Source organism: Hirundo rustica, chromosome 1, assembly GCF_015227805.2.
Source record: "Hirundo rustica isolate bHirRus1 chromosome 1, bHirRus1.pri.v3, whole genome shotgun sequence".
NCBI classification, from domain to species: Eukaryota; Metazoa; Chordata; class Aves; order Passeriformes; family Hirundinidae; genus Hirundo; species Hirundo rustica.
Genome location: NC_053450.1, coordinates 101852609 through 101879533, shown reverse-complemented (window position 1 = coordinate 101879533; position 26925 = coordinate 101852609). Strand labels below are relative to the sequence as shown.

Below are 26925 nucleotides of genomic sequence, written 5' to 3'. Positions count from 1 at the left end.
CATTTCAGCAGAACAAAATTCCATGAAAACAAACATCCAAGTTCTTCTTGTCACTTTCTTTAATATTTGGCTCTTAAGTAGTTGTACATCTTACAATGTAAGATGTAACCAGAAGTATGTATTCTACCATGATCTTCATAAACTGTTTAAAACCAGGTGGGGTAGTGTTCTCATCCATGACTCATCCCTGATAGCTCCCTCTGGGGCCTATCTTCTGCTAATGGCCATCAAGTCTTACTGATATACTCAAAATTTATATCACATGGTGAGATGCTCACCCAGGGGGGAGGAACCAAGCATTCCTACCTGCATATAATCTGAGGTTTGGAACGCCACAGGGATTCCAACCTACTAAATTCCTAAAGGACAAGAGCTCATAACCACCACTGGACCTTCAGAGGAAGACTTCTATAGGATCACCACTTCAACAGAACCCCATCTGTCACTTCCAACAGGACTGCAGCCACCATTTAGTTGGACTGCTACCACCACCCTGGACCAATAGGGCCTCAGGTGTATCTTGACTCTGTCAGTTTAAGACAGTATTTCTGCCTTTATTTAATTTTCCCATTAAATTGTAGTTCTGACTTAGAATCTCTCACTGGTTTGCTTTCAAACTAAGAGAGTAGTATGCCCTCAGATTACTCAATAATGCCAAAGGTACTTTAACTGTACCTTCAAGAGATACAGATTACTGGTTTACTTTCAAAACAGGAGAGTAGTATGCCCTCAGGTTACTCAACAATGCAAAGGTACTTTAACTGTAAATCTGTAAGAGATACAGATTACTTTTACACAGAGCAAAAAAATAAATTTTTCTGAGTTAAATTTTTAGCATTTAGTCTTCTATGGTTCACTTTCATATTTGGATAGGGGAGAATTTTAATATCTTTACTTGAAGGGATTTTTTTTCGTTCATTTTTCCTGTATCAACATATATACTGTAAACTCTCATCTTTACTGGAGAGTAGGACTTTTTCTAAGGTTAAAAATAATGTACTTTGAAGCACTGGCATGATTTTAAACAGATTTGAATAGGCCATCTTGTACTCTAGGGGAGCTGAAGTATACTAAACTGTCCTCCATGATTGACAGTACCCAGCATAAGCCTGAAAACGAGAAAGGCCTGCTCCTTCTTCCCTCAAAATATATAAACACTGACATATAGAAACACTAGACTTTCTCCCCTTTCCATACCTCTTCCTCCTCCCTTAGAGATATTAAACATATGCTAATACTTAGGGCTAATTAAGTTGAACTGTGACAGCATCTCCAAAAAGACTAATTTCAATGGGATGCAGATAACTCCTTTTTATATTTGTTTCCTTAATTTTCATTCAAATATTGTGGCCCTTTCTATTTCACTACACTTTGAACTGGTAAAACTGTTTTCTGATATCTTTTGTCTTTTTTTAAAATATAGTAATGAGTTATTTAAACTCATTACACTCACTGTTTTGTCTCTCAACTGAAATTAAACACCCACAATATACTCCTACCTGTATAATATTCTATTAGTATCATAAGAGTTTTAATATGATGCAGTCTGTGGTTGAGACTATGGTGAGGCAGCTGTCCTCTGAATGTTGCTGTGTATCTGCTCTGTGGCAATAGCTTTTCTGGTATTCAGAAACATAGCAGCTAAGACATCTTAAGCGGTATAGATAGCAAAGGCCCGGCTACGCAGCCGTTCAAAGTAAGAGCTGCTATCCAGTCTGGAACATCAAAAGGATATTATAAAGCACACACACAAGAAAATCCACTTTCAATCATCTCAGTGTAATCAAGTTGATTATACTGCCTTGTAAATTACCTGAAAGTCTGCAGTTGCTGCAAAGGATTCCAGCTCTGTAATTAGAGAAGACGCAAAGAAAACCTTCTCCACTTCGGAAGTAGTTGTCTCTAATTGCAGCATAGTCCTCCTGCCCTGCTGTATCCAATATATCAATTTGGACTTCTTCCCCATCCAGAACCACCTTTTTCCTGTAGCTGTCTGCTTTGGTGGGTTCATAGTCTTCAACAAACTAGAAAAAAAAACCCCTTCATGATGTAAAATCAAGCCTGTACAAAGCAATTGCTTCTGTTTGCACATAAGGATATAACAAACATATTAAATGGGTACAGTAACCAATAATTAAGCATTATGCATTTAGGCCCTGTGAAGTACTCAAACAACTCCTAGTTAAAAGAGACTCTTCATCAGCCTAAACAGTTTTTAAGTTTTTTGCCTTCCTCAGCCATTATGGAATCAGGTAGTCCTAAATTTGGATATATTTAGTATCGACTTTTAAAGTACACTGAATGCTTAACTTCTGACTTTTTATTAAAAGGGATGACTTGCACTGGAAAAAAAGGAAAAGAGAAACTGACTTTTTTTTCCTTTCTTCAACAGTAGCACAAAAAACATGGAATAAATTGGCTGTTTCACATATCATGCAACTCAACTAAGTGAAGAAGCTTTGAGCTAAAATAACCAAGGTCTAGTGAGCAATGCAAAAATGTTCCAGCAGTATGGCAGAGTATCTAACAGCTGAGAAGTCTGAAAAAGGCCAAATTTTACCTCCACAGGTACATCTAGAGGGCAAATCAGTAATGTCAAAACATGTTTTTATGCCACTTAACTGCTGAATTTCATACCACATCACATAATTTAGACCCTTCCAGAAAACAATTACACAAATGTAACTTAAACAATGCTATGTAACATGCACCTCCTGAGATAATTTCTTCTATAGACTCTTACCTCATCATACATAAACTGTAGCGTTAAAGCAGATTTTCCTACGCCACCGCTTCCCACCATGATGACTTTGTGTAAAGCCAACGAATTCTGTCCTTTAGGTTTATTTGCTGCCATCTTTGGATTGCAGAAAATTCACAGGTATCAAATGAAAAAATCTAGAAGAAAAATACTTCTTCATTAGTTTTCTTTTCCTTCTCCCACATGAAATGGTAAAATGGATTTTTTTCATTTCCCTACACATTTAATGACTTAATTTCAGTTCTGCTTTAGTGAAAGCTACCTGCTCTTTCACTGCAAACCATTCCACAAGTTATATTGAGCTCATCTTTTTTTTTTTTTTTTTTTAATTAAGCAAAGAAATCCTTCACCATTTGGAAACAGCATTTTGGTATTTTACTGGCACAGAAGTTGTCAAGAATTCTTGGTAGTTTACTATACAAAAATTGAAAAAAGAAGCCACAGTGAGTCAACACCATATAAGAAAACATGATATGACAGCTGCAGAGGAAGAAAACAGACTTTTGAAAAGATTTCCAGTTTAAATGTCAAGCAGTAAGACACAGCAGCAAGGACTAGCTAGAGTACTTTTACAGGAAAAGCAAGCAAACTTACAATCTAAAAAATACCAGTTTCAGTAAGTCAGAAAACCAAAATAACAATCTAGTTTATACAGAGTGAAAAAGAACTCACTTGCCTACAAAGGTAATTATTAGTATATTTGGAGTAGTTGTCTCAGTCCCATGACTGCTTGTTTAACACAAATCTCTGCATCTCACCAAACACCAAAGGACTCTATGACAGCTAATTCACACAGTTTAATGTTACATGTGCACAAGCCAAAAAAGCAGAAATTCCATCAATTAATAAAAAAAAGTCACGCATGCTATATTTTTAGTTAGTGGCATCTCTATTTTCCACACTTTTGTTTCATTCTCTACCTATCCCAATAGTACAAATCTGTATTTGTGAATGCTTGCACCATTCTTAAAACACAGGAAAGTACCCTGTACAGTGACAGAATGCGCTCTCCTCCCAGAGACTTCAGGTCAAAACAAAATCTGAACTCCAAAAGAGACAATGACATCTACATCACATATATAAACACATGAACAATTTACGGTAGCTATTAACTTAATTTTTTTAATTAAAAAACTCAAAAGGAGCACATTAACATGGCCACACAGCTCAGTTATATAACTACCAGATAATAAAACAGCATAATAACTTGGCATGATTACCTTGTTACCTTTAGCCATCATGACTATTTGACAATGTCATACTAACAATTACATCCTACTGTTTAATTAATTACCTTTCTGTGCAGCTTAAACCATCAGAATGTGAAGAACAACTTTCTTAAAACTTGTATCAAAACACTAGTTGAGACCATGCACTAAGGCTTTGTTAGCAGTGACGCACAGGTAGTATAAAAGTATGACTACAGCTTCATTGGAGATTAAGCTAAACCCTTCTTAGAAGTAAAATCAATACAGGTGATCAAGGTTCTCACACTGCCATGCCAGCAAGCAGGCTGGGGATTGAGCAGGCAGCTAGAGAGATACGGCTGGACCAGATGACCAAAAGGATATCACCAAGCCATAGCTTAGCAATGAAAGTTGGCAGAGAGGTTTGAAGTCTGTCAGCACTGCTGTTTGCTCAGGAAACTGCTAGGCATTGGTCAGCTAGCAGCGAGCAAATTTTCTTTTAATAATTCTTCTTGGTTTGTTTTCCTTTTAAAAAATACTTACGAAGTTACCATTATCACAATCCACAAGGTTTTCTATTTTTTACCCTTTCCAATTCTCTCCCCGCTCCCACGGTGGCAGGGGGAGTGAGCAAGAAGTGGGATTTATCTGCCTACCAAGCTAAACCCGCAACCTATGTGAAAAACTCTTGAGATCACATCAGCACCACTACCCATTCCTCTGTAAAAAATTCTGAAAATTCAACTGAAAATTCAGTCAAATTATCTTCCCTGGAAAGATTATCTAAGTAAAATAAGCATAATAAGGTACTATACTCATTATATAGATATAGCAGAGAAATGCAACTAATATAATGGTACAAGTTCTTTTAAAAAGGAGACGGAAAAGAGCAACACAACTTTTTGTTTTGGCTTAAAAAGAACCATTGCTTTCCTTTTTACTCAAGCGAGGGTATGAGACCATGAAATAGTTCTGAGCCATGTGCATGCTTTCAGTCTACTACACTGTTTTGTCTTTGAGCACTTTTCTCTTATAAGGAAAAAACATATCCTGAAAGTCATGTTTCTTAGGAAGTATGTCAGACAAGTAGAAAAGAAAATTCATCTGAATTCCACTATCAACTGACAACAGCTCAGTTTGCAAAGCTTAGATTACAGTATCTACCTGCATATGCCTACTCTAAGCTTACTGAGCAAGAAACAGACTATTCTTCTGTAAGTACTCCAATACTGGTACAAGTCCAAATGAAACTCAGCAAGACCTCACTCAGGTGAGTTTGCGCTAACAATACACAACCTGAAAAGATCGAAATGCACAGTAGCAATATTTCACTGTAATATTTATTATAATTAATCTCAAGTCTTTTAAGCAGATTGAGCAATGTGAAAATTTGTATTTTACTTCAACTTACAATTCAACAAGTCTCAGTGTGACAAACAAGTTGCCACTTTTTGTACTCTCTGCAGCAGCTGACCCACAAAAAACCCAACACATTTCCATCTCCAATTTGATTCTGACAAGTAATTGTCACTAAACAGCATTCCAATTAGATACGGAAAACAGCAAAACTTCACACTACCACAGACTTCAAATCTTCAATATGAGCTTGTCACAAAACACTATGCGACATTTGTAGCAGGAGGGCAGCTCAGGGATGTCAGTTTGCTCCCAAGTTCTTCACAAGCCAATAAATAAATAATGCTGGCAAACTCAGGTCTTGCTGATAGTAGACAATGAGGAAAGAAATAAGTTACAAACAACGCAAGTACAATATAATGCGATACGTGCAAACAACACTTAATCCAAAAAGACTGCTTTCAGAGCAATCCTGTGCCAGAGAGAAGAAAGAACTTTGAAAAGTGATAAATTCTAAAGCTATTGGCATGATTCTACCTGTTTTCAATGTGGCTTTGAAAAACAAAGAGGAGCCTAGATTCCAATTTTTAACACTAAAGCACCTATGAAGATGAAGTTTCAATGCAAGTCTTTCTGTCTGTAATTTATGTAGTCTGACTTATTTTCATAAGAAATATTAATTTGGGTCATATCTAGTTACAGAACTGTCCTACTTTATAATTACAATAAAACAGACAGAGACTATGGCAGGAACCTGTTGTATGAATCCCAAAAAAGCATACTTCCCTATTATGCATACCGTGGGTTTATAATTATTTTAATCTTCACAGTGCAAATTATTTGCAGGTCAGAAGATAAACACAGGATTATCCTACAGTCAAATCCTACGTCACCTACAGCAGAAAGATATTCAAAAGAGCCAAGCCACGGTCTTGTCAGTAGCTACATCATCCATTTATATAGGTCAGCTTTTTAACCACACCATTGGAAATCCCATCACATCAGTTCAGATAGTACATATACAAAAGTTTATTCGTGAATAGTTCTTCATGTAGTTCAACAAGTTGGAAGGGAAGCAAAAGCTGAAATGGCTCAGCAATGTACTGCAGCATCTTCACTCAGGACAAGAGCACGGTCCTAACCATCATGCTATGGATCAGTCCTCACCTCCACTGCAAGTAAACTCCTAGAAAAGCTGGCCCTTTTCCCAACATATTTGAACAGATAAAGGCACAAACAAATGAATCTCGGACTGCTCAGACAGAGTAAGCAGTTCCCAAAGCTCCTACAGCTGTTTTATTGCCTGCTTGCAGATAAGCATACCCATGATTCTGTGCTTCATTTAATGGCAGGCTTCCAGCTGGAACTAGGATTTTTTTTTTTTTTTTTTTTTGAGCCAAGCTAGGGAGCAGTTAGATTATCTAAAAACTGCAGGGGTGCAAATTGTAATTCATGTTAGCATCAGTGATAGCATCTTGTCCAACAGAGTAGAAATCTGATCAAGGTACCAAAGGTACTAAATAACTTTAAATTATTTTTACAGTATTGAGATCATCATTCTGTCTGGAGTTGTAAAGCTGTTGCTTGTCTTGAGTGACGGGCGTCTATCTGCATCAATACTTTATTGCTCCATAAGTTTTATACATTACAGCCTTCACAGGTCCTCTGCACAAAAAATAACAATGCTCCTTTTAGTCCCCCATGGATTTACATGCAACTTGCAGCTCCACCCACTAGAGGAGTGAGCTGGATAGTGTAACACAACTTGGACACAGTAGTATCATGTTAACTTCCGCATAAGTCTTGAAACACAGAATGGTTACCTCCAGATCCAGAAGAGTAGGACAGATAATCAGGTGCCAGCACAAAAAGTAGTTTTAATCTTCAGGGAGAAATTTTAGCAAATACAAGTTAGGAAGGAAAAAACCCCAAAAAGCAGGAATCCTTGATCTCTATTAGTCTTTATCTTGTCCTCCTATTTACTATTTCAGCCAAATAAACTGAGATAAAATAAGCTTATGTGTGAAAACACCTTACAGGTTTTCTCCCTCACTCATCTTGTTCATCTGATTAAACTGAGATGACTCTTCTTAAGCTGTCCATTCCTCAGTTGGCTTTTTCATACAGAGTAACTTGCTCCAAAGCAATCAAAGCATGTTTCCTTACATATCCATTCCATTTGTCTTTACAACCTTCCCCAATGCAATAATCCCAAAAAACTCAAAACTGGCCAAGAGGCCAAAGATTAACAAAGAACAAAGCATATCATCAGTTTCATTTTCTTAGAGAAGGTGACCAAAAGAAGCCAAAAAGCTATTCTGGCCACTTTAATTCTTTGGACTCTCGTAAATGCAACGTAAATGAGAACAGAAAGGAAAAGAAAAGCATTACACCTAAGTCACATCATTACAGGCACAAATTCAGCTGGCATCTTCTGCATTACTATACATAAAGCTGAATGCAGGCCTTGTGAATATGCAGTTGTCCTTAACAGGAGGACTTTGATTTGCTGCAGACATTTGTTTGAAGGGGACAACTTAAACATAGCTTTGTATTTACGGATAGCTGGTACAGTTGGCATAGTTGGTTCTAGTTAATAAGTAGAGATAGTGGTGTCTTTCTTCAATTGCAAAACAATTTTTATTGTCAATTTTATAGCCTACATATAACTAATACATCAAAACTGAATCTTAGTTCATTTTCCTTTCCTTTAAGAGAAAATTACAAAAAGATTTGAAAGTCTGTCATATTAACCTCATTACCCACTCACTTTTATGATGAGTAAGTTTCATAACTGAAGACTGTTTTGTATAATAAGCATCAATTACAACTGCTAGCTGATACATTATAGCACCTGCCTTGACTCTGTTTAACAGAGCTAGAACTTGATATATTTGAAGGTACAGGAATAATTGAATGGCAGTTTGAGAGCTGCCTGCCACAATATTAAGAACCAGTTAATAAGCTTTGACCAAAATACTTCCAGAGAGGCAAAATTATCAATTATTACTGAACAATTAAAGAAAATTTAGCAATGGAAACTCATATTGCTGTAAACAACTTTTTTTCTTTTTTTTTTTCTTTTTTTTTTTACTTGAAGAAATTAATGCCTAAACTACTCTGCACTTTACGTTTAGTATAATCTATTACCTCTAGAAACACAATCCACAACTTATTTCATGCTGAAGTGAAAATTTATGGTAATTATTGACAGTATTTTCTGAAGTGAGTTTAAAAATTCTCCAAAGTTTTGTAATTCCCTGAAGTGAATCAAACTCTGTTGCCTTCACATGACCTACAAATTACAAGTTCAAATTTCTACAAAAAGCACAGGAACAAGAATTTTGAAAAGTAGCAACATATTTCACATCCAAGGACCATGAAGCAATATAATCTTTTATGAAATATCACAAATTCAACCAGTTTACTTCATTGTTTATTGAGTCACATAGTTTCAGTTTGTTTAACAAGAGCAAAAGTATACTTGAGAATGTATTGTTTGAAAATAGCACTAGCATACTAAGTGACAAATATCTGGAAGACACCTCACAAATGATTCAGATATTTCTGCAACAACAGCATTCCTGGAAAAAGGAGGGAAGCAACTCCAGGCAAGCAGAATCTAACCCTCCCATCATCTGGTTCCAATTACAACATTCAAACCAGATCAGCAGAAACACTCCATGACCCAGAAATTGATAGGATACGTAAGGACACAGGACATACTAGCTGCTTTAAGAACTAGAGAATAAGGAAGTTTTAAAAGCTAGATCAGCATTATTGTTGTGTCATCGAGTTTGACTGGTGTTTTACTACAGTAGAAATACACAACATCCATCAGACTTTGTACAAAGTAACGTCAGTATTTTATTAATGTAGGACAAGTATTTTAAATGCTAAATAATCACTACAAACTTTAAGTACCAGACTAGAGAAAGAGAAGAATAAACCCGAATGTTCAAACCTATCTTAGAAATTACTAATCTCATTAGATAATGAAACAGGCCTCCTTAAACTCAGCCTCGTAACAAGTTAGAAACTTTCACAGCAAGTATTTCCCTACATCCTGAAAACAATCCTTTGACATAAACACGTTTAACTAGGAATTAGTATTTGGATCTTCCCAAGAGTTTAACAGTTAAATCGCATTGAAGGTTTCATAAGAATCCTTCTTTCCAAAGCTTTCTAGGGCACACCTTAGAAGGTGTTTGCGCCTCCCACACCCACAGAACAAATTTACTATGGTGACTGATTACATATATACTAACAAAAGTAAAGGGTAGAAGACTGACTTCAGTTCTATCTCTCAGCAGAAGCAAATCTCCTCAGGCAAAAGCCCTAAATTTCCTATCTCCTTGAGACAACTACTTCAAATCATAACCATATCCAGGCACTTAAACTGGAAAAGTCAACCAGTGAATTCTTCACCCAGTAACAGAGGCCCATCCATCCTATAAATTACATTGTGTTGTTATAAAGAACAGTCGTTCCCATATGCCCATAGCTTTATACTCTTAAGATATTACCAGAAGAATTGAGCTATCTCCAACAAGAAGTCACTAAAACGTGAGAAACAAGTTCAGAGGCTTCCAGCAGTCTCCCAGAGGCTCCACAGGGCCTTAGTGCCAACTTCTGAGCATGGCCATGAAGTAGACAGCACCTTCTGAAGTGGGAACATATGTATTTCATATGATTTAAGTCATCATTTCAGCATTTTCTTACCAAAAGGCCTCTTTGGCTTCTGCAAGATGACTTCTGGGGAAGTACTTCCATAAAGAAATTTCTTGAAACCCACATGGAACATGAAAGTACTTCCATTTCTCGAAACCCACATGGAAAGCACATGAAAACCCTGACAAACTGAACAATGGAAACAATCTAGAAAAAAAATCAAGGTCAAGATTTCAAACCCTGTGGTGTACTGAAAACATAGCAGCTACATCACTGTCCACATTAACAGCTGACAAAACATAAAACCATTGAGCCCAATTTTTTGCGTCTGCAAGGCTGATAAAAACTCAACCTGCAACAGTCTGCCTGATATTCCCACATCATTTCTCCCAATAGCACTGGTGCAACTATTAGGTGGCAAAGCACGTAAGAAATTGCTCTAGATAAAAATTAACCTATACTGTTTTTTGAACAGATACGTGACCTAAAGAAGTCTGCTGGTACTAAAGACAGCCCAGAACAACACATAGCTGAGCACAGGGAAAGCAAAACTACAGCACTTCCAGCCTATAAACACTGTGGCAAAATAATGCAAGAGTTCTAGGGTTCCTCAACCGTAATCTGGCACCTGCTGAAGATTCCTCACTTTTTTCAAGTTATGTGATGGCTATTACAAAACACTGGAAAGAATTCCAGATACTTGGAATAGTTTATTTGGACTGATACAGAGATAAGTGGGAAGAGCAGCAAAGTCAAGCCCATCACCAAGGTTAACACAAGGTTAAAGATTGTTTTCATCGTACAACAGACTAAAGTTACACTGTGAAATAATTTTGGTAATATACACACAAAGTAATCTAGAATACTGTTCCTGCTTCTACAAGTTCAGTATGTGGCTCGTGCCCTCTCTCAGTCTATCATAATCATTCAGGGAACTTAGCTTTCTGAGGCTTTAACACAAAGTTAAGGGTCATGTCTTCTTTCACATTCAATTTGTAAACATGAAGATCTGTAATCTAGCTTATTAACAAAAAGCATTCATTTTGTATTGATTTAAGATTATACACCATAAGGAGAGAATTAACCATCACAGCAGACATGATAGAATAATGAACGATTATTCTACATGCCACTAGCCTGTCAAAGCTATCCACAGACTTGCATGGATTCAGAGGGAAGACAGACAAACAGATACTATGGTACTACAGCTGATTTTCTAGCATGAAATGCTGAAACTGATGAGGGGGTCATCTGTGGAAGAGCTTCCCACATCAGTTATCAAAAGTCAAGTTACATTCATGGGAGATGCATTTGATATAGAACAGTCTCCCAACCCCCATCCTCCCAAAAATGTAAGAGTCAACATATAGCCTACAAGGATGAATTTTAGTAATGCAGAATCAACAGCTCAGGTTCTTAACTAGTGCTATTCCACTAAGACCTCAGTGAAACATTTCAAGAACACATTTAAGTTAGTGTCACCTAAGACACATGAGATACATTTTTATCCTGTGTTTCAAATTCAAGAAGGCACATCTGGAAGCTAACTTTTGATTAATGATAAGCTAGGCTTCACTGACACTTCCACAGGGCTGCTGCTTCCAGCTGTTCTAGAAAGCAACAAGAATGCAGTTCCCTTGAAGGCACTATGCCAGAGCTTGCATCATGAGCTTCAGCAGTGAAGCAGTTATAAGTAGTTCAAGAGCACTGCATTCAAAACTTATTCACAGCATATTTAGTATCAAAAATTCAGGGTTTTTTGGTCAATCATATTTCAAAAAGAATTTCATCCACATTACGTGTGTCCTTTTTTGCCCCTGTACATTTACATGTCAATATACATGTATATTGACATATATTTTCCTATAGAAATTTTAGGAAGATTTAAATGTAAGCATGTTGACTTGGCTCAATGAAGTAAATTCTTTGAGAAAAGTGTGAAGGTGGCTTCCCAAAGACATGCTTGAAAAAATATAGGTTTTCCTCTAACACAAGTATCTTTTTAATTGTTAAAAACTCTAGTCTTCCTTTAGAATTTGAGAATGTCAGATATGCATTTTCTAGAAACAGCGAATATTTGCATGGTCATTTTTAAAGCCAGAAAGAATGACAATCAAGATCCACACTGACTAAACCTAAAACCGTACCCATAAAATTTCAGTGCTCCAGGCAGGCAAGTTGTGACAGAGGAATCTAGAAACAAATGGTATCTGCAAAACAAAACAGTCATCAGGCTCACAGCAGGCTGCACTCAACAATCTTACGGAATCTGTAGAAGAGACACAGACAGCATCTCTTGTATACATTAGGGCTCCGCCCAGTAGAAGCAGCCTTGTTGTTTTGCAGGCACTTCTTGTCACACCAAGACAATTCTGACGTTGATAGCTCAGGGAATTTATCCTGCTCAAACAACTATTTTTCCCTGTTAGCCAGTCATAATAGTACTGTGGTGAAAACTCACATGAGCACCCTTAAATTCTTCCAAGTATTAGTACAGACTGAATGAACACAGGAGCCTTGTTTGAGTAACGCTCCTATGAAATTTTTGACAAAGTCTAAAAAGTCTTTCAAATAAAGCATCTTCGAGGCAGGCACTGCCTTCTTCCAAAAGTCAGTGGAAGTGCCTAGGTGAATGAAGTTTCAGCAAAAGCTGAGTAGGAATACCGCAATACATTATCCTTCACATCTCATGCTAGTAAAACGGCTTCTGACAATGAAGGATGCAGGAAATGAGTGCTCCAGGAGGTGCAAGCACATTTACATCAAAGGCCACAGCACAAATGATGCAAGCACACAGGACTGAATGCAGGGCATTAACAAAAGACACCAAGAAGCAGGTACCACCAAGTTCTCAGTCTCTCCACAAATACAGGCAGGTGTTCTCTCTCCCCACAGGCAGGCCATATCAGTATACCAGCCAAATGGAACCTAATGAAATACGAGCATGTTGGATTTTGCATTTCAAAAATTTCCTTTTTTTCCTCCAAAGAATCATACAGCTGCAGCAAATTTCTTTAGTGAAATCTGACTTGGCAAAGTAAGTTACTTCATTCATTTTATAACTTTGCCACCTGTTTTACCACCTAATTAGAAATGCACAAGTATTTTTTTTTTGTATTGCAAGAGCACTGCTTTTGTAGCCATATTTTGTTTCAGTAATGTCTCCTTCTGTTTATATTCTATGCAGCACAAATTTCTCCTCCTAAAATCATATTTTTTCTGTTTTATTCAGAGAAAAAATATGTATGCACAACTCACTGAACGAGAATGGTTTGCAAACATACAAAAGCTTTTTGAATAGGTGACTCAAGAACACAAGTGGTTATAGACCTGTTGCTGCATAGTAATACAGCACTCAAAGCTGAAACACTCTTAGGTGGATCCCTCCCCATTTTTAGATGCCGTTTATTCTAAAAGAGTTAGACACATGATTTGAAAAATTAATAGACAATCTAATACACCTAAAAGACCCAATCAGGCAATGAATTGTCTTTTAGTTCAATATGTGCTTGCCAGTCATATGATACATGATAGCCTTTCATGGCTATTTCACATATTAAGGGCATTAAATTTGCAACGGCTAGAAACAGAGGGCATTCCATTAATTAAATTAATATGAAATTATTAATATTCATGTCAATTTAACAATTTTCTCATCAAGTGCTTGCGCAAGGTGTTTTTCATCATTTCCTACTTAAAATACTGATCATAATATTCTTGCACTACCAGAAGGTATTTTCAAATTGAATGTTCCCAAACTTAAAAGTTGCTTTTTGCTCCTGTTTTAATTCTTACAGCTCTTAAAATGCACAAAGTAACTCAGAACTGTTAAATGACTTTATGAGAATATAAGTGTATAAGCTCCAAGTTTTAAGAGAACAGGTTACCTACAAAAAGTTCTTTACCACTTTCAGAACACAGGAGTAAGCATAACATTAATTTCTAACTATCTGGGGAACCAAGTAAAGCAGCTATCAAAAACTTCTGATAAACAACCTAAAATTAGTTTTTAAATCATACTTCAAAGGTGAAGACTCTTGGAAAAGGCACTGTTAAGGATGGTGTGCTATTGCACATCACTAGATGGGTTTCAAGTGTGTCTCCCTTCCTATGACCTGACACAAAATGCAAAAGCTAAAGGCATTCCAGCAGTGGTTACAGACTAAATTCAGTTTATTTTCAAGGCAAGTCCCCCTATGGAAAGACTACTACAGAAGTCTGCTTTTCTTTAACTGCTTTTCTCCTTGAGGAGTTTATTTCTTTTACTTTAATGCATATGCAGTCAGAGTCCTATATGAAGTCTGAAGAAGTTAGTGTTATTAAAACCCATTCCTGTTGTTCATAGATGACAGCATGACCAGTCTTAGTTTGTTGTAAAACAGGAATAACATTCCAGAAAATATCCCCTGCAAATCCCATGTAATCTAACTATGCCTTATAATATGATAAAATACTGAAACCTAACCCAGTCAGAATTCATGGTTCGTACTATCTTAAAAGAAATCCTAGTACTTGCTAAAACATTGTTTCTGTTTCAGTTTTCCCCCAGAGAAACGTATTTCCCCCACATTTGTAACAAGAGTCTTCTCTCCTAAAATGGTAGTAAAACTTACTAGAAAGATTACAATACAAAACTTCATTCCTCAAACAACAGACTGTTTTCCTCAAAATTTCCAAACTACTCTTAAGACAACTAGATCTTCAGACTGCTTTTACAATGCTCTTCAAAATCTGAAGAAAATCACAAACTCTCCATGTTACAAACATGGTCTCAGTTCTAATTCATGCGTCTTGCAGAGAATATTTTAGTGAGTTTACTTCATTCATCCATCTGCTTTGACTGAAATTCAACCTTGCAAGACAGCAAATACAACAGATACAGCTTAACTGTCACATTTAGAAAAATATGCTCCTACTAAAGTTCAACACGTACTAAACAAAGTTACCTAAAAAGAAACAACCATCTCATTGAGATCCAATGAAAAACATTAAAGAGGCACGACAGTGAAGAAGTTTCTCAAAAATCAGGACCTCCTAAGGTTTCATAATTATTTCAAATCGAAACATTTCGTATTTCACTCTGGTTCTTGGGCAAAAAAGAGCTGAGAAATTCCAGCATTTTTGTGAGTGGCTGCACTAGACAATTAAGTGTAATTGTAACTCTAAGCCCATCAGTAAACTAATAACTACATGCCCCATATTAGTGATCAACAGGGAGATAGTTGCACACAGGCTTTCCTAAAATATTTTGTGGATCAGCTACTGGCCTCTTCAATACCATCAATCTATAAATTATAACCTCCCATGTTCTCAACACAAGAAAAACCAGTTGGCAATGTCTGCAACGGGATTTCTTAACAAAGCACAGAGACATTAAAGATGTGGAATATATATATATACACATATAGGTCAAAAGTGAGTATTTTCCCCTAAAAGCAGAAGCACAAGGGTAAAAAGTTGGAATCATGACTTAAGATTCAAGTTATTATCAAAATAATATGTGAGAATAGGATAGAGACAGATCTTGAATTAAGATCTAGAATTTAACTCCTCTAAGTCCAAATGGCAGCAACAGTTCTCCTGCTTAATTGTTATTATAAAACCACACCTGAGACAAGTTCTTTGCAGAAAGAATGCTGTACCTGGAAGAACACTTGGTTAACTCTCTTTAATATTTATGAAACAAATGCATCTATATTTCTTTAGTTATTTTTTCTAAACCAGTCCTTTATGTTCCACTATACATTAAAACAAAGTAAGTAATGATGCAAACCAAATTAATAATTTGGATAAGCAGCCTTCTTATTCTTTGTAAGTACCTTAACTTTTCATTATTTTTCTTATCAGTCTTCATTAAACAGGGAAAAACAATCAAGTTTTTCCTTGAAATATGTGCATTTCACACATCTCAAATTAGTGGGTCTCTTCCTATAGGGTACTCTGAGGTGTTGCAGAATACCTGAAATTAATTATGAGTATTACCTGTAGCTATATTTTCCTCCTTACAATACTAACTATTTTAGATGGCAAACTTGCTGAACTGAAAGCAGTTTCTGATATTTAGTCTAATGCATCTGCTCCTTAAATTCTGACTGACAACACTGGACTCTACAGAGAAGGAGTCCAGAGTGGAGTGTTTTCTTTCTAGGTTAAGTTTTCCTGGTTTATTATACACTTTATGTCCACTGAATATAAAGCCTGGAACCTCAAAGACATCAGGACTAATCAGAAGCAGACAAAAAAACCTGGACCAGTAAAGAAAGATGCTTTAATAAATCACACGCATACAGGCCCATGCTCTATCATCGACTTCAACATGTAAACTACATCATTGTAAAATAAATTTCATTTTCAAATCAGTGACAACTTCAAAAATGTAAACTTATTAAAAAACAGAGAATTCAAGTTATGAAAAAGTGCACTAAGCTACCAGTCATGACTCTACTGAACCAGTCACTGAAGCATTACAATGAACTCTTAATTTGGACAATATAAACTTTGACCTTACAAAAATCAGTTCTTACAAGTGTGCAATTGTTACCATTATCTTTTAGCCTTCTGATTGTTTACATTTTTGTAGTGGAGTCTTCTCACGGATTGTAACATAAACAAAGTGATTGATTGTTTTCACATTCCCCTCTGATGAGGGACAACTGATGGACTTCTAGTCTGGCCAGGGGGGTGGAGAGATGGCAACCTTATTCTGAGGGACAACTGATGGACTTCTAGTCTGGCCAGGGGGGTGGAGAGATGGCAACCTTATTCTCCAATCCTTGGTTATTGTCAGAATCTATATAAGCGAGGTCAAGTAAGTAAACTTCCCTTCTTTTTGCCCTGACTACTTACTGTGTAGTATTCTTTTCGTGTCTTCTAGCAACATCTGGCAACCCTGACTTGGAACTGCAGTCTGTGGATTGTGGTTGTGGCAAGCCCCCCTCCTAAGAGAACTAGGGTTTGCCCTGTACCTTTGTAAAGATGATAGTTCCTGCGTTCTCCGCAGATGATATGTTAGTTTTGGACCTTTGGCTAAACTTGCTAGAGAGGAAGCAAGTTTCAATGTCTGGGAATGATTTTCAGAGGTTGTATTTTTATGGAAAGGACCAAGACTTCTTTCCTAGTGCTGAGAAAACATTCTCTAAGGAGATTTGGAGCAAGCTGGGTGATTATTTCCTCCAGATTTTGTCTGCAGGCTACGATGCAGACATGGTGGAGTTGGTGATATTCTGGAAACAGTATTACACGGTGTTAGCAAGCTATGGATCTTCTAGTTGTAGTTCAGCGGGGAATCCTTCTGGCTTGGATGGTGAGGCTGAGGTGGAGGGAAATCCTCTCTCGGAAGCCAAGGCGGACCCCTCCCTTCCCCCCACAGGTCTCTGCACTGGGGGACGTTTCCTTCCCTGGGCACGGGTTTGGTTCCCTGGGGGTGGATGTGGCCCCCAGCCAGTCGGTTCTGGCCGACCGACAGGTGGGCAGTCACCTGCGGGTTTCTGGGGGTCCTGTGGAGCCGGCTGTGCCGACTCCACCCACCCCCGCTCCCAGGAGACGGAAGAGTGGGGGGAAGCCGCTCACCCTCTACGTTTTCCTGGCGCTGGGAGGGGGCGGGGAGTCACTGGCTCCGCCCACACCTCTGTGGAGCTTGATACTGTGACGACACCATGTCCAAACTGTGACATTGCCACAAAACACCCCCTTGGGGTGGCAGAAGCCCCGGAGGGCGGGGTTCTGATTGATTTTCTGTCAAACATAGTCCCAGTAAGCAGGGCGCCCATCTCACTCCACGTGGAGCAGGTGGCGCCCACTGTGGGTTTCCGCGTCACCAGCTCACCAGCGGGACTCTGCTGGGGGCAGCACCAGCTGCTCCCCTCCCTGTGCTGCCCCCGCCGGGCATGGCAGGTGGTGCTGCGCGCAGTGCAGGGACCGGCGTGGGTGGCCCTGCGCTGTGTCCTGCCCCACTCTATGGTGTCTTCCCCTCCCGCACCGCCCACTCACACCCCCTCACCGCCAGCCAAGCCTTCGGCAGCAGTGAGAGCTGGTGCCGCGGCTTCACAGGCCACACCCCTCCCTGCATCCCTTTCCCTTCTTGCATTGGGGAAGGCAAGCCCCAAACCGGCCCCGCCCCATCCCGCATCAGGTTTGCATGCCCTGCCTGGACCTGCAGCTGGTCCGGCCCCGCTGCCATCGCCTCCCACAAACGCTAGGGCAGCGTCAAGTGCTAGCCCTGCTGGTGCTGCCAAGACTGTGATATCGGGCGACACTGAGGTGCCTCCCAGTCAGGCATCTGCCCCGTTCCTGTGGAGTCCATGGGATGGGACTTCGCAGGTACGGCTGCCTTCCCAGGAGGATATCAGGCTTCCACTGTGTTTCGGGAGGCAGAGCGCAAAGGGGAGGTGCGCTCAAATACAAACTTCTCTCCAAGCCCCGATGCTGATGGAGGTCTGCTTGGCTGGCTTACAGCCGGCACCTGTGGCTCAGCAGGTCTCAATGTCTGCACAGCAGCAACGGTTGTCTTAGACTCTTGCAAAGTGCACAAAGTTCCCCTGGATGCCTTTGGTCCTGTGGGTGAGGGCATGAGTGCTTTCCTAATGTGGCGATCTAGTGCCACCATGCAGGGTATCATGGTGCATCTGGGACTCATTGATGCAGATTTTACAGGACAAATTTATGCCATAGTTTCCACACCCAACCCCCCTGCCACTACCCCCGAAGGGATGAGACTTGTTCAACTTGTGCCTTTTAAGTCTTCTGTTTGCAGAGCAGAGAATCGGTTGCAGGGAAACTGTGGCTTCGGATCCACTGGGCCGCCTCAGGTTTACTGGACCGCTGTCCTGACCAAAGACCATCCTGAGAAGGTTGTATGCTGTCCATCCCTGATGCAACACCGCCAGAGATCCACCTACGCATGCTCCTTGACACTGGTGCAGACATCATGATTCTCTCCCTTGCCGCTTGGCCCTCGGAGTGGCCTTTGGATCCGGTGCAGACACCTGTTGCGGGGTTGGCAGGAACAGCGTAATGCTACATGTGCCAGAGGCCTGTGATGATCATGAACCCAGAGGGACAGACAGCCATGGTTTGGCCTCATGTCACAACTGGAAATCCTACCAATCTCTGTGGGAGGGATGTTCTGGCCACATGGGGGGTGCACATCGGGACGAATTTTCAGTGAGGGTCACTGCAATGAGGGGTGCAGAGTGTCCTACGCCTCCTACACTGTGGCTGGTGGACAAACCTGTCTGGGACAACCAGTGGCCCCTCCCTCAAGACAAACTAGTCACCCTTCGTGATTTAGTTCAGGAGCAGTTGGACCAGGGTCATCTGGAGCCTTCTACCAGTTCCTGGAACACTACTGTCTTCTGCATCAAGAAGTCTGGGAAATGGAAGTTGTTACAAGACCTCCGAAAGGTCAATGCTGTGATGGAAAGCATGGGGACGTTGCAGGCTGGTATGCTGTCACGCACCACGCTTCCCACAGATTGGCTGGTCCTCACTGCGGATCTGAAGGATTGTTTCTTTACAATTCCTTTGCATCCCAATGACAGACCGCAATTTGCCTTCTCAGTGCCAGGTATCAACAACGCTGAGCCCGCACAGCGATACCAATGGAGGGTTCTTCCCCGGGGTTGTTGCAACTCACCAGCCATATGCCAATGGTATGTGGCCCGAGCCTTGTCTGGAGTTCACAAGCAGTTTCCTGATGCTCATTTTTATCACTATATGGATGACATATTGGTGGCTGTGTCCACCCAGGATGAATTATTGAGAATACAGCCTCTGTTGCTCAATGCTTTGCATTCTCATGGGCTGCAGGTGGCTCCAGAAAAGGTTCAGTCACAACCTCCTTGGAAATATTTGGGGGTCAAAATTATGGAACGAATGGTCCAACACAAAGAGGTGCAATTTGTGCATTTGGTGAAGACACTGAATGATGCCCAGAAATTGGTGGGTGTCATCACTTGGTTGCGTCCATACCTGGGACTGACCACAGCACAACTGTCTCCTTTGTTTGATTTGTTAAAGGGAGACTCTGACTTGAAGTCACCTCGCACATTGACCCCTGAGGCATGTCAAGTGCTGGAGGAGGTTCAGCAAGCTGTTTCTGCTCACCAAGTTTATCGCATTGACCCCTCTGTTGATGTCACTGTTTTCATTACCACTCCAGATTTGCATCCCACAGGCATCATTGGCAAATGGAGTGACAAATGGTCCGATTCCTTGCATGTCTTGGAATGGGTCCTCCTGCCCCATCAACCGCATTAGAGGGCAACCTCATTGTTTGAGCTGATCAGTCGTTTGAAAATCAAATGTCAGCAATGGTATTTGCAATTGATGGGTGCGGATCCCGCAAAGATCGTACTCCCGGTACAGCAGGAGGGCTTTGACTGGAGCTTTGCAAACAGTATTTCTCTGCAAAGTGCTCTGGAAAACTTTTCTGGGCAGATCACTTATCATCTGCCCACCCATAAGCTATTGCAAGTGGCAAAATTCACAGAAATTTCTTTGCGGCCCAAAACTAGTCAGGAGCCTGTGCAAGGACCCACCGTCTTTACTGACGGTTCGGGAAGGACAGGCAAGGCCACTGTTACTTGGAGGGATGGATCTGAGCAGCAGGTTCTGGAAGGTCATGCGCATGGGTCAGCCCAATTGATTGAACTGAGGGCTGCTGTCATGGCATTTCCAAGATTTTCCCAGCAATCTTTCAGTTTGGTCACAGATTCCGCCTATGTGGCTGACATAGCACAGTGGTTGGGTCATTCAGTTTTGAAGGAAGTCAGCAATGCTGCTTTGTTTCATTTGCTGAAGAGCCTGTGGTGTGCCATTCAGGCCCGAGTTCATCCATACTACATTCTGCATGTAAGGAGTCATACCAATTTTCCAGTGTTTGTAGCAGAAGGTAACGCGAGGGCTGACAAGTTGGCTAACCCAGTGTGGGTTGCACCTCATCCTGATACGCTCACGCAGGCCAAGGCATCGCATGGGTTTTTCCATTAGAATGCACATACCGTGCAGAAGCAGTTTCAGTTGATGCCAACTGAGGCCCCTGACATTGTCGACTTGTGCGACGACTGTCATGCGCTTGCTGCGCCTTTGCTGGCAGGGGTAAAGCCCAGAGGCCTTAGGGCCTTGGAGATCTGGCAGACTGATGTCACCCAAGTTGCTAAGTTTGGCCGGCTCAAGTATGTGCATGTCACTGTCAATACTTTCTCCTCTGCGATGTGGGCCTCTGCTCACACTGGAGAAAAGACCCGTGATGTCATTGCCCACTGGAGGCAGGCCTTTGCCGTTCTAGGCATACCTTCTGCTGTCAAGACCGACAATAGTCCAGCTTATGCCTCACAGAAGGTGCAGCAGTTCCTGCAGTTGTGGAGTGTGTCACACAAGTTTGGTATCCCTCATTCTCTGTCAAGATATTGTAGAATGTGCTCATGGTACTCTAAAGCTGGTTCTTCAAAAACAAAAACGGGGAATGCAGGACAAAACCCCGCACAGTCGGTTGGCAAAAGCTTTGTTTACCATCAATCACTTTATGGTGCCACAGAATTCCAATAATCCTGTCATTTTGAACCATCATCTTTCGTTACAGGCTTTGGACAAGACGCATCAGCCTTGAGCGAAGGTTCGGGTGCGGAATTTAGTCACCAAACAGTGGGAAGGTCCCTAAGACCTTATCACTTTGGGGTGTGGGTATGCGTGTGTATCCACAGATATTGGGGTACGCTGGGTACCTGTGAAGTGTGTTCATCCTGACCTGCGACTGCAGAGGAAAAATCTGGCCAACAGGCAAGCTGGAGACCGTAACCAAAATGAAAGTCATCAAGTGGATGAACCATCGAGTGATGACTCAGATGCAGACAACACGAGTGATCACTCCAATGGTCCCTCCACAAGCAGACACTGAACATTGTTTATTTTTCTTTTTTCTTTTTTTAATGGAAAAAAGGGTGAAGTGTTGTCATATTCTTTTAGCCTTCTGATTGTTTACAGTTTTGTAGTGGAGTCTTCTCATGGATTGTAACATAAAGTGATTGTTTTCGCATTCCTCTCTGATGAGGGACAATTGATGGACTTCTAGTCTGGCCAGTGGGGTGGAGAGATGGCAACCTTATTCTCCAATCCCTGGTCACTGTCCACAATCTAAATAAGTGAGGTCAAGTAAGTAAGCTTCTGTTCTTTTTGCCCTGATGACTTACTGTGTGAGTATTATTCTTTTCGTGTCCTCTAGCGACATGCAATGTTACTTTTTAAAATACGAGCGTTCTGAGGATTGGAATGAAGCTTATTTCCATGTTACACTACATAGGTGAAATTAATTCAGGTGTTTAAGCGTGCAAGAACTTTATGATTTAGCGGTGTCATCCCAAAACAGCTCTTCCACACAACAGTCACTTGGATTCAGTGACTGGATTCACTGATTTTGCTAACTTTGATCTCCAAGGGTAACAGTGACATAGTTAATGATGAGCTGCTACCAGCCTTGCTTTGAGTAGGGCCTTCGGGTCCATCAGCTCAAACATCTCCCATTGTATGACCTCACCCATCAAGCGTGGCATTTGCGACTGACATAGCACGCCTGCAGACATTTGTCACATTAACACTGTTTTCCTGTCTGTATAATTTCTTTTATTGTGAGGTCTGAAATAAATCCCACTGGGAAAAGTGTTGCTGGTATTAAATACTTCCACGTTAAAAGCCTTGTCAGGAGACAACACAGCTATACCAACAGGACTACACTGCTACATGTTAAAATGACAGAGTTCCTTTACACCGTCTGATAGGCTTGAATGGGAGTACTAGCAAAGAGAAGGAGTGTACCACACATAGTTGGGTTTTTATTTTCTTCATAGTTATTTCATTTTTGCAATACTTCCAGGTTTACTGCAATCTCTTTCATGTTGACAGAAACAGTTCTGCCTGTCTGTATGTGGGTGCTATATGTAGAGCATTCTCAGACTCTCAGAAACAAGGATCAGAGTTAAAGATCAAGTCTTACAGTAGTATAGAAGGCTATTAAATTAGTATTTCAGGGAGTAAAATGAAACAGGTACCAAGGACTGAATGCATGGCTGATCCCTACTGCACAACTGCTAAGCACAGGTGAAAAGTGCCTTCATAAATAGCATTTTCCATAATTTGCAGAAATACTTGCTTGGTCATACAGTATATTTACGTGCCAATTTTTAATGAAACCTTGTGAGCCACTGCACCAGACATTTCCACACTTTTGCATCAAATGATGTAGTAAACATACTTTTATAGAGAAAAATACAGTGCATTAACTTTACTGGTAGGAATTCAATATACATTATAATTACTTCAACTAAGGAGCTAATATCACAAAATACGTATCATCAATTCCACTAAAGTAACAATTGCAGAGTTACTATGCAACCAACTCTACATCTCTTGTTTCTTCTACCTTCTTTGCATTCCTCTCCATTATAAACTGATTACAGCACAGCTTACTTTGAATTCTCAATAGTAACTGTCTATGTCATCTAACATCTTCCAAATACCTTTCTCCATTATTCCCCCTCTGTGCAGAGCCTGGACATTTCAGTGTTGGCAATCTGTTGTCCCAAAGGTAATGGGAATTTTGACAGAGACAACCCAAATCTAAACAAAAAATGACCAGTAAATACTAAGCCTCCCTGTGGGCAAAGACAATGAATGCTCTCATTGGTTCATTCTAAGGCAGCATTACTTAATCTATACATTTTTTTTCCAACTTGTTCCTACTTTTCAAATACTGTTTTTCCTGTGGGAATTTCAGAATTTTTTTCCTGCTGTGAAGAGTCCCTAAGGCTCCAGACTATAAGCCTAACCCAATAGTTATGGGGTGCACAACTACCAAAGAGATTCAACAAGCAGCTGTAACCATAAAAAATAAATCCTTGGGCTTTAGGTGCTGACTCTGACTCACAATAGTTAAGAAAACAGGATGAGTAGCAAAACAGGATTTAATAATCCCCTGGTCTGCAAGGTACATTTGCTATAAAGTGACTCTAAGTTATTTATATCCACAAGGACTATAACCAATTTCAGATCCTGCAGACAGTAAGCCTTAAAAATAACTTTTTATAACTATCCTGAGAGCTGATTTGAAGTACTGCAATGGACTAATAAAATATAACAATTTCTTCCCTACTTAGCAATTTATAAAATGTAAAATATTTTGTAGAACACTTAGTGGACATACATAATACTAATTGTTCTATTTACTTGGTTCCTCACATAAATTCTTTTAAGTGTAAAAAGGCGGTTTAACACAGTTGTCCTGTAATTGTGTGTTTGAGGCAGGCAGGCTACAGTATTTTCAAAAGAATGCTGTCACGAGCCTACCAAACTACCTTGTTCACATAGAACAGATTTCAATTTAGATGCAAAGTCATTTTAATAGCTTGGAGCCATTAGAAGTTTACTGGGAGATGGCTATAAGCACTTTCAAGGGGGTGGGGAACTCCCTGTCTAAAAGACATGTTATCAGCCACTGATTCCCAGGATGACTATTTCCTACAGCACTCACTAGAGTGGCAAAGCAACCAAATCTAATCACAAAGTTAAAAGATTTTTCTCACGTAATTATTTCATCTTCTGTTGTAAAACTGCAGCAAAAATGCTGGTGTCAGTTGGCTGAAATGCAGCGCCTAAATGACTTTTTACATAAGACATTGTATCTACAGTATCCTTTGATATCGGAGACTGCCATCAGTTTCTAAGGCAGCAGCATCTTTCGCCTCAGCAATTATCTTCTTCCAAGTCAGATATGCTTGAAATTTAACAGGAGCAAAACCACTTCTTAGATGGAACACCTCTGTTTCAGGTGTTCCAGAAATCCTTCAGAAAAAGTATATAGAGGGATGTCAGTGCATGACTTGGTAGCTGAGGTTAAGAACATAACTGCTCTTATGGAAACTGGAAGTCAGTCTGAATACATGGTCCACTGCAAGGCCTCCAAACTACACTTATTTAACAGTCTTGTGCTCCTCCTTCATTGCCTTTATCCAGCACTGCCTTATTCTCACAGCCACATCCCTCCTGCCCCACTTCCCCATGCCCATCCTTTCCCCTCAATAGCCTACTATTTCTATGGGATATTTATCTAAAGAGTGTGTGACCACAGGTGACAGATAAAGAACGCACAGCTAGGACACATTCCAGTTTTCACTTTCGTGACTAAAGATTCCCTCCTTAAGATCAAAAAAAAAAGACATTATTCTTTAACCTCACAGTTGATCTCTCATGCAGAGGACTGAAGGGGGTTTTTTTGATCTTTTTGTGCAACACTGCATCATTTTCTCCTATTTCTACAGAAAATACTAGGACTATCTATCCCTAAAATTTCTATCATTTGTAGGTTCCCACAAAAAATATCTGACAACCTGTCACACAAGCATAGACTGAAGGATTTAACTCTACATCAGAGATTGACATATCAAACAGCTGTTCTTCATTCTATTAAGAATGCTAACAGTTTCCCAGGACTTAAATGTTGAGGTACATGCTATTAGATTAATAAGTCCGCTGAAAATAAGACGGTTTTTAATTAAGAATCCAGTTATAATCACTATCAATTACCCTGAAAACTAACAGAAGAGCAGTACCTTCTCCCAGTCCAGACCCTCTCTCAGGAGCTCCTCTCTTTTCAGTTTAACTTTCAGTGGAAAAAACAAAGAACAACCGATAGGTTATGGAGAGATCTGAACATAAAACTATCTCCAGACACTGAAATGCCAGCAGAGGCATTCATTGCTTCCACTTGTGGAAATGTAATGTTTGTAAAGAATGCAAGTCGCTTTCCAATAGGAACTGGAAATGCAAGCGTGAAACAAAACATTAGGGTCATTCTGAAAAAAAACCCACATTTTTGGAAATCTTTCTGCCAGGATGTTTATGGATGCTACAAAACAAATACACAGATCGCTCTCCAGGTGACTCTTTGAATAGGTATGGCCCACTTAACATTTTCATTTTAAAGACTCAATTAAGGGGAAGGAGCTGAAGCTATTAACTTCCACTTAAAAGAAACCCAAATGTAAACACCAAATCGCTTACTTAACTAAACAGGTCAGCATCGAAAGGTTCTTTTATTTGGGGAACTTAATAGCATACTTGGTACTTCTCCCTCGTATTACAAGCAAACACAAGCTCATAACCAGCTACAGAAAAGCCCAGCACATGAAAGCCGGCAGCAATTCAATATTACAGAAACCCTGCTCTTACTCAGACGAGAGCCGCAGCGCCCACATACACGCACGGGGTTTCCGGTACCATGGCGCCGCGGCCGCCGATTGGTACCGCCGGGCCGGTGGGTGATCGCCCCGAACCCCTTCCCCGCCAGCCCCGGGGCGCGGCCCCTTTGTTCGAGGTGCAGCCGCGGCCGCACCCCGCTCTCCGCAGGTAGGGGCGGCGCCGCCCCGCAGCCCCGGGGACCCGCATCCGGCCCCCGCCGCAACAGGCGACCGGACCCTCGCTGTGGCCCCACCGCCCCTCCCCCCGTTCCCCGCAACGGGCGCGGGGAACAGAGGTCGCCAAGGTCGACGCCCGTAACCTTCAGGGAGTGGCCACCGGGTCCCCACAGGAGGCTCGGGGCGCCGCCCGCCCGTTCCCACACCCCGGGGTGGGGCCGGCAGGCGCACACCACTGGCCGGGGGCGGCGGGAGCGGCAGCCGCACCACGACACCAATTCCCGGGCGGCGCAGAGCGGCGGGCACGGAGCCGCCGTAAGCCCCCGCCCGCACGGCACCTTCCCCTCACGCCGGAGAGTTGTTCTGGTGCGGGCGGAGCCGGTTCCCTGCGTTCCCCCCGGCCCCAGCCTCGGCGGCCGCGGTGGCGGCGGCTTCCCCCCGGCCCAGCCCGGCCCGCGCGCCCCCGGCTCACCTGCGGCGGTGGTGCCGGCGGCGCGCGCTCCGCTGCCCGCCCGAGGAGCGCGCGGGAAGGGGCGGGGCGCGCGAG

General features: G+C 41.0%; 1 protein-coding gene across 1 annotated transcript in view; it reads right to left on the bottom strand.

The window, feature by feature from the left end:
* Positions 1 to 26916, bottom strand: part of RALA (RAS like proto-oncogene A) — a 35379-nt gene extending 8463 nt beyond the window's left edge. The window contains 4 exon segments of the mRNA XM_040069107.1: positions 1818 to 1855; positions 1857 to 2024; positions 2744 to 2898; positions 26851 to 26916. Coding sequence (XP_039925041.1) covers positions 1818 to 1855; positions 1857 to 2024; positions 2744 to 2857 — 320 coding nt within the window. The 5' untranslated portion in view covers positions 2858 to 2898; positions 26851 to 26916.
* Between the last annotated feature and the right edge of the window lie 9 nt (positions 26917 to 26925).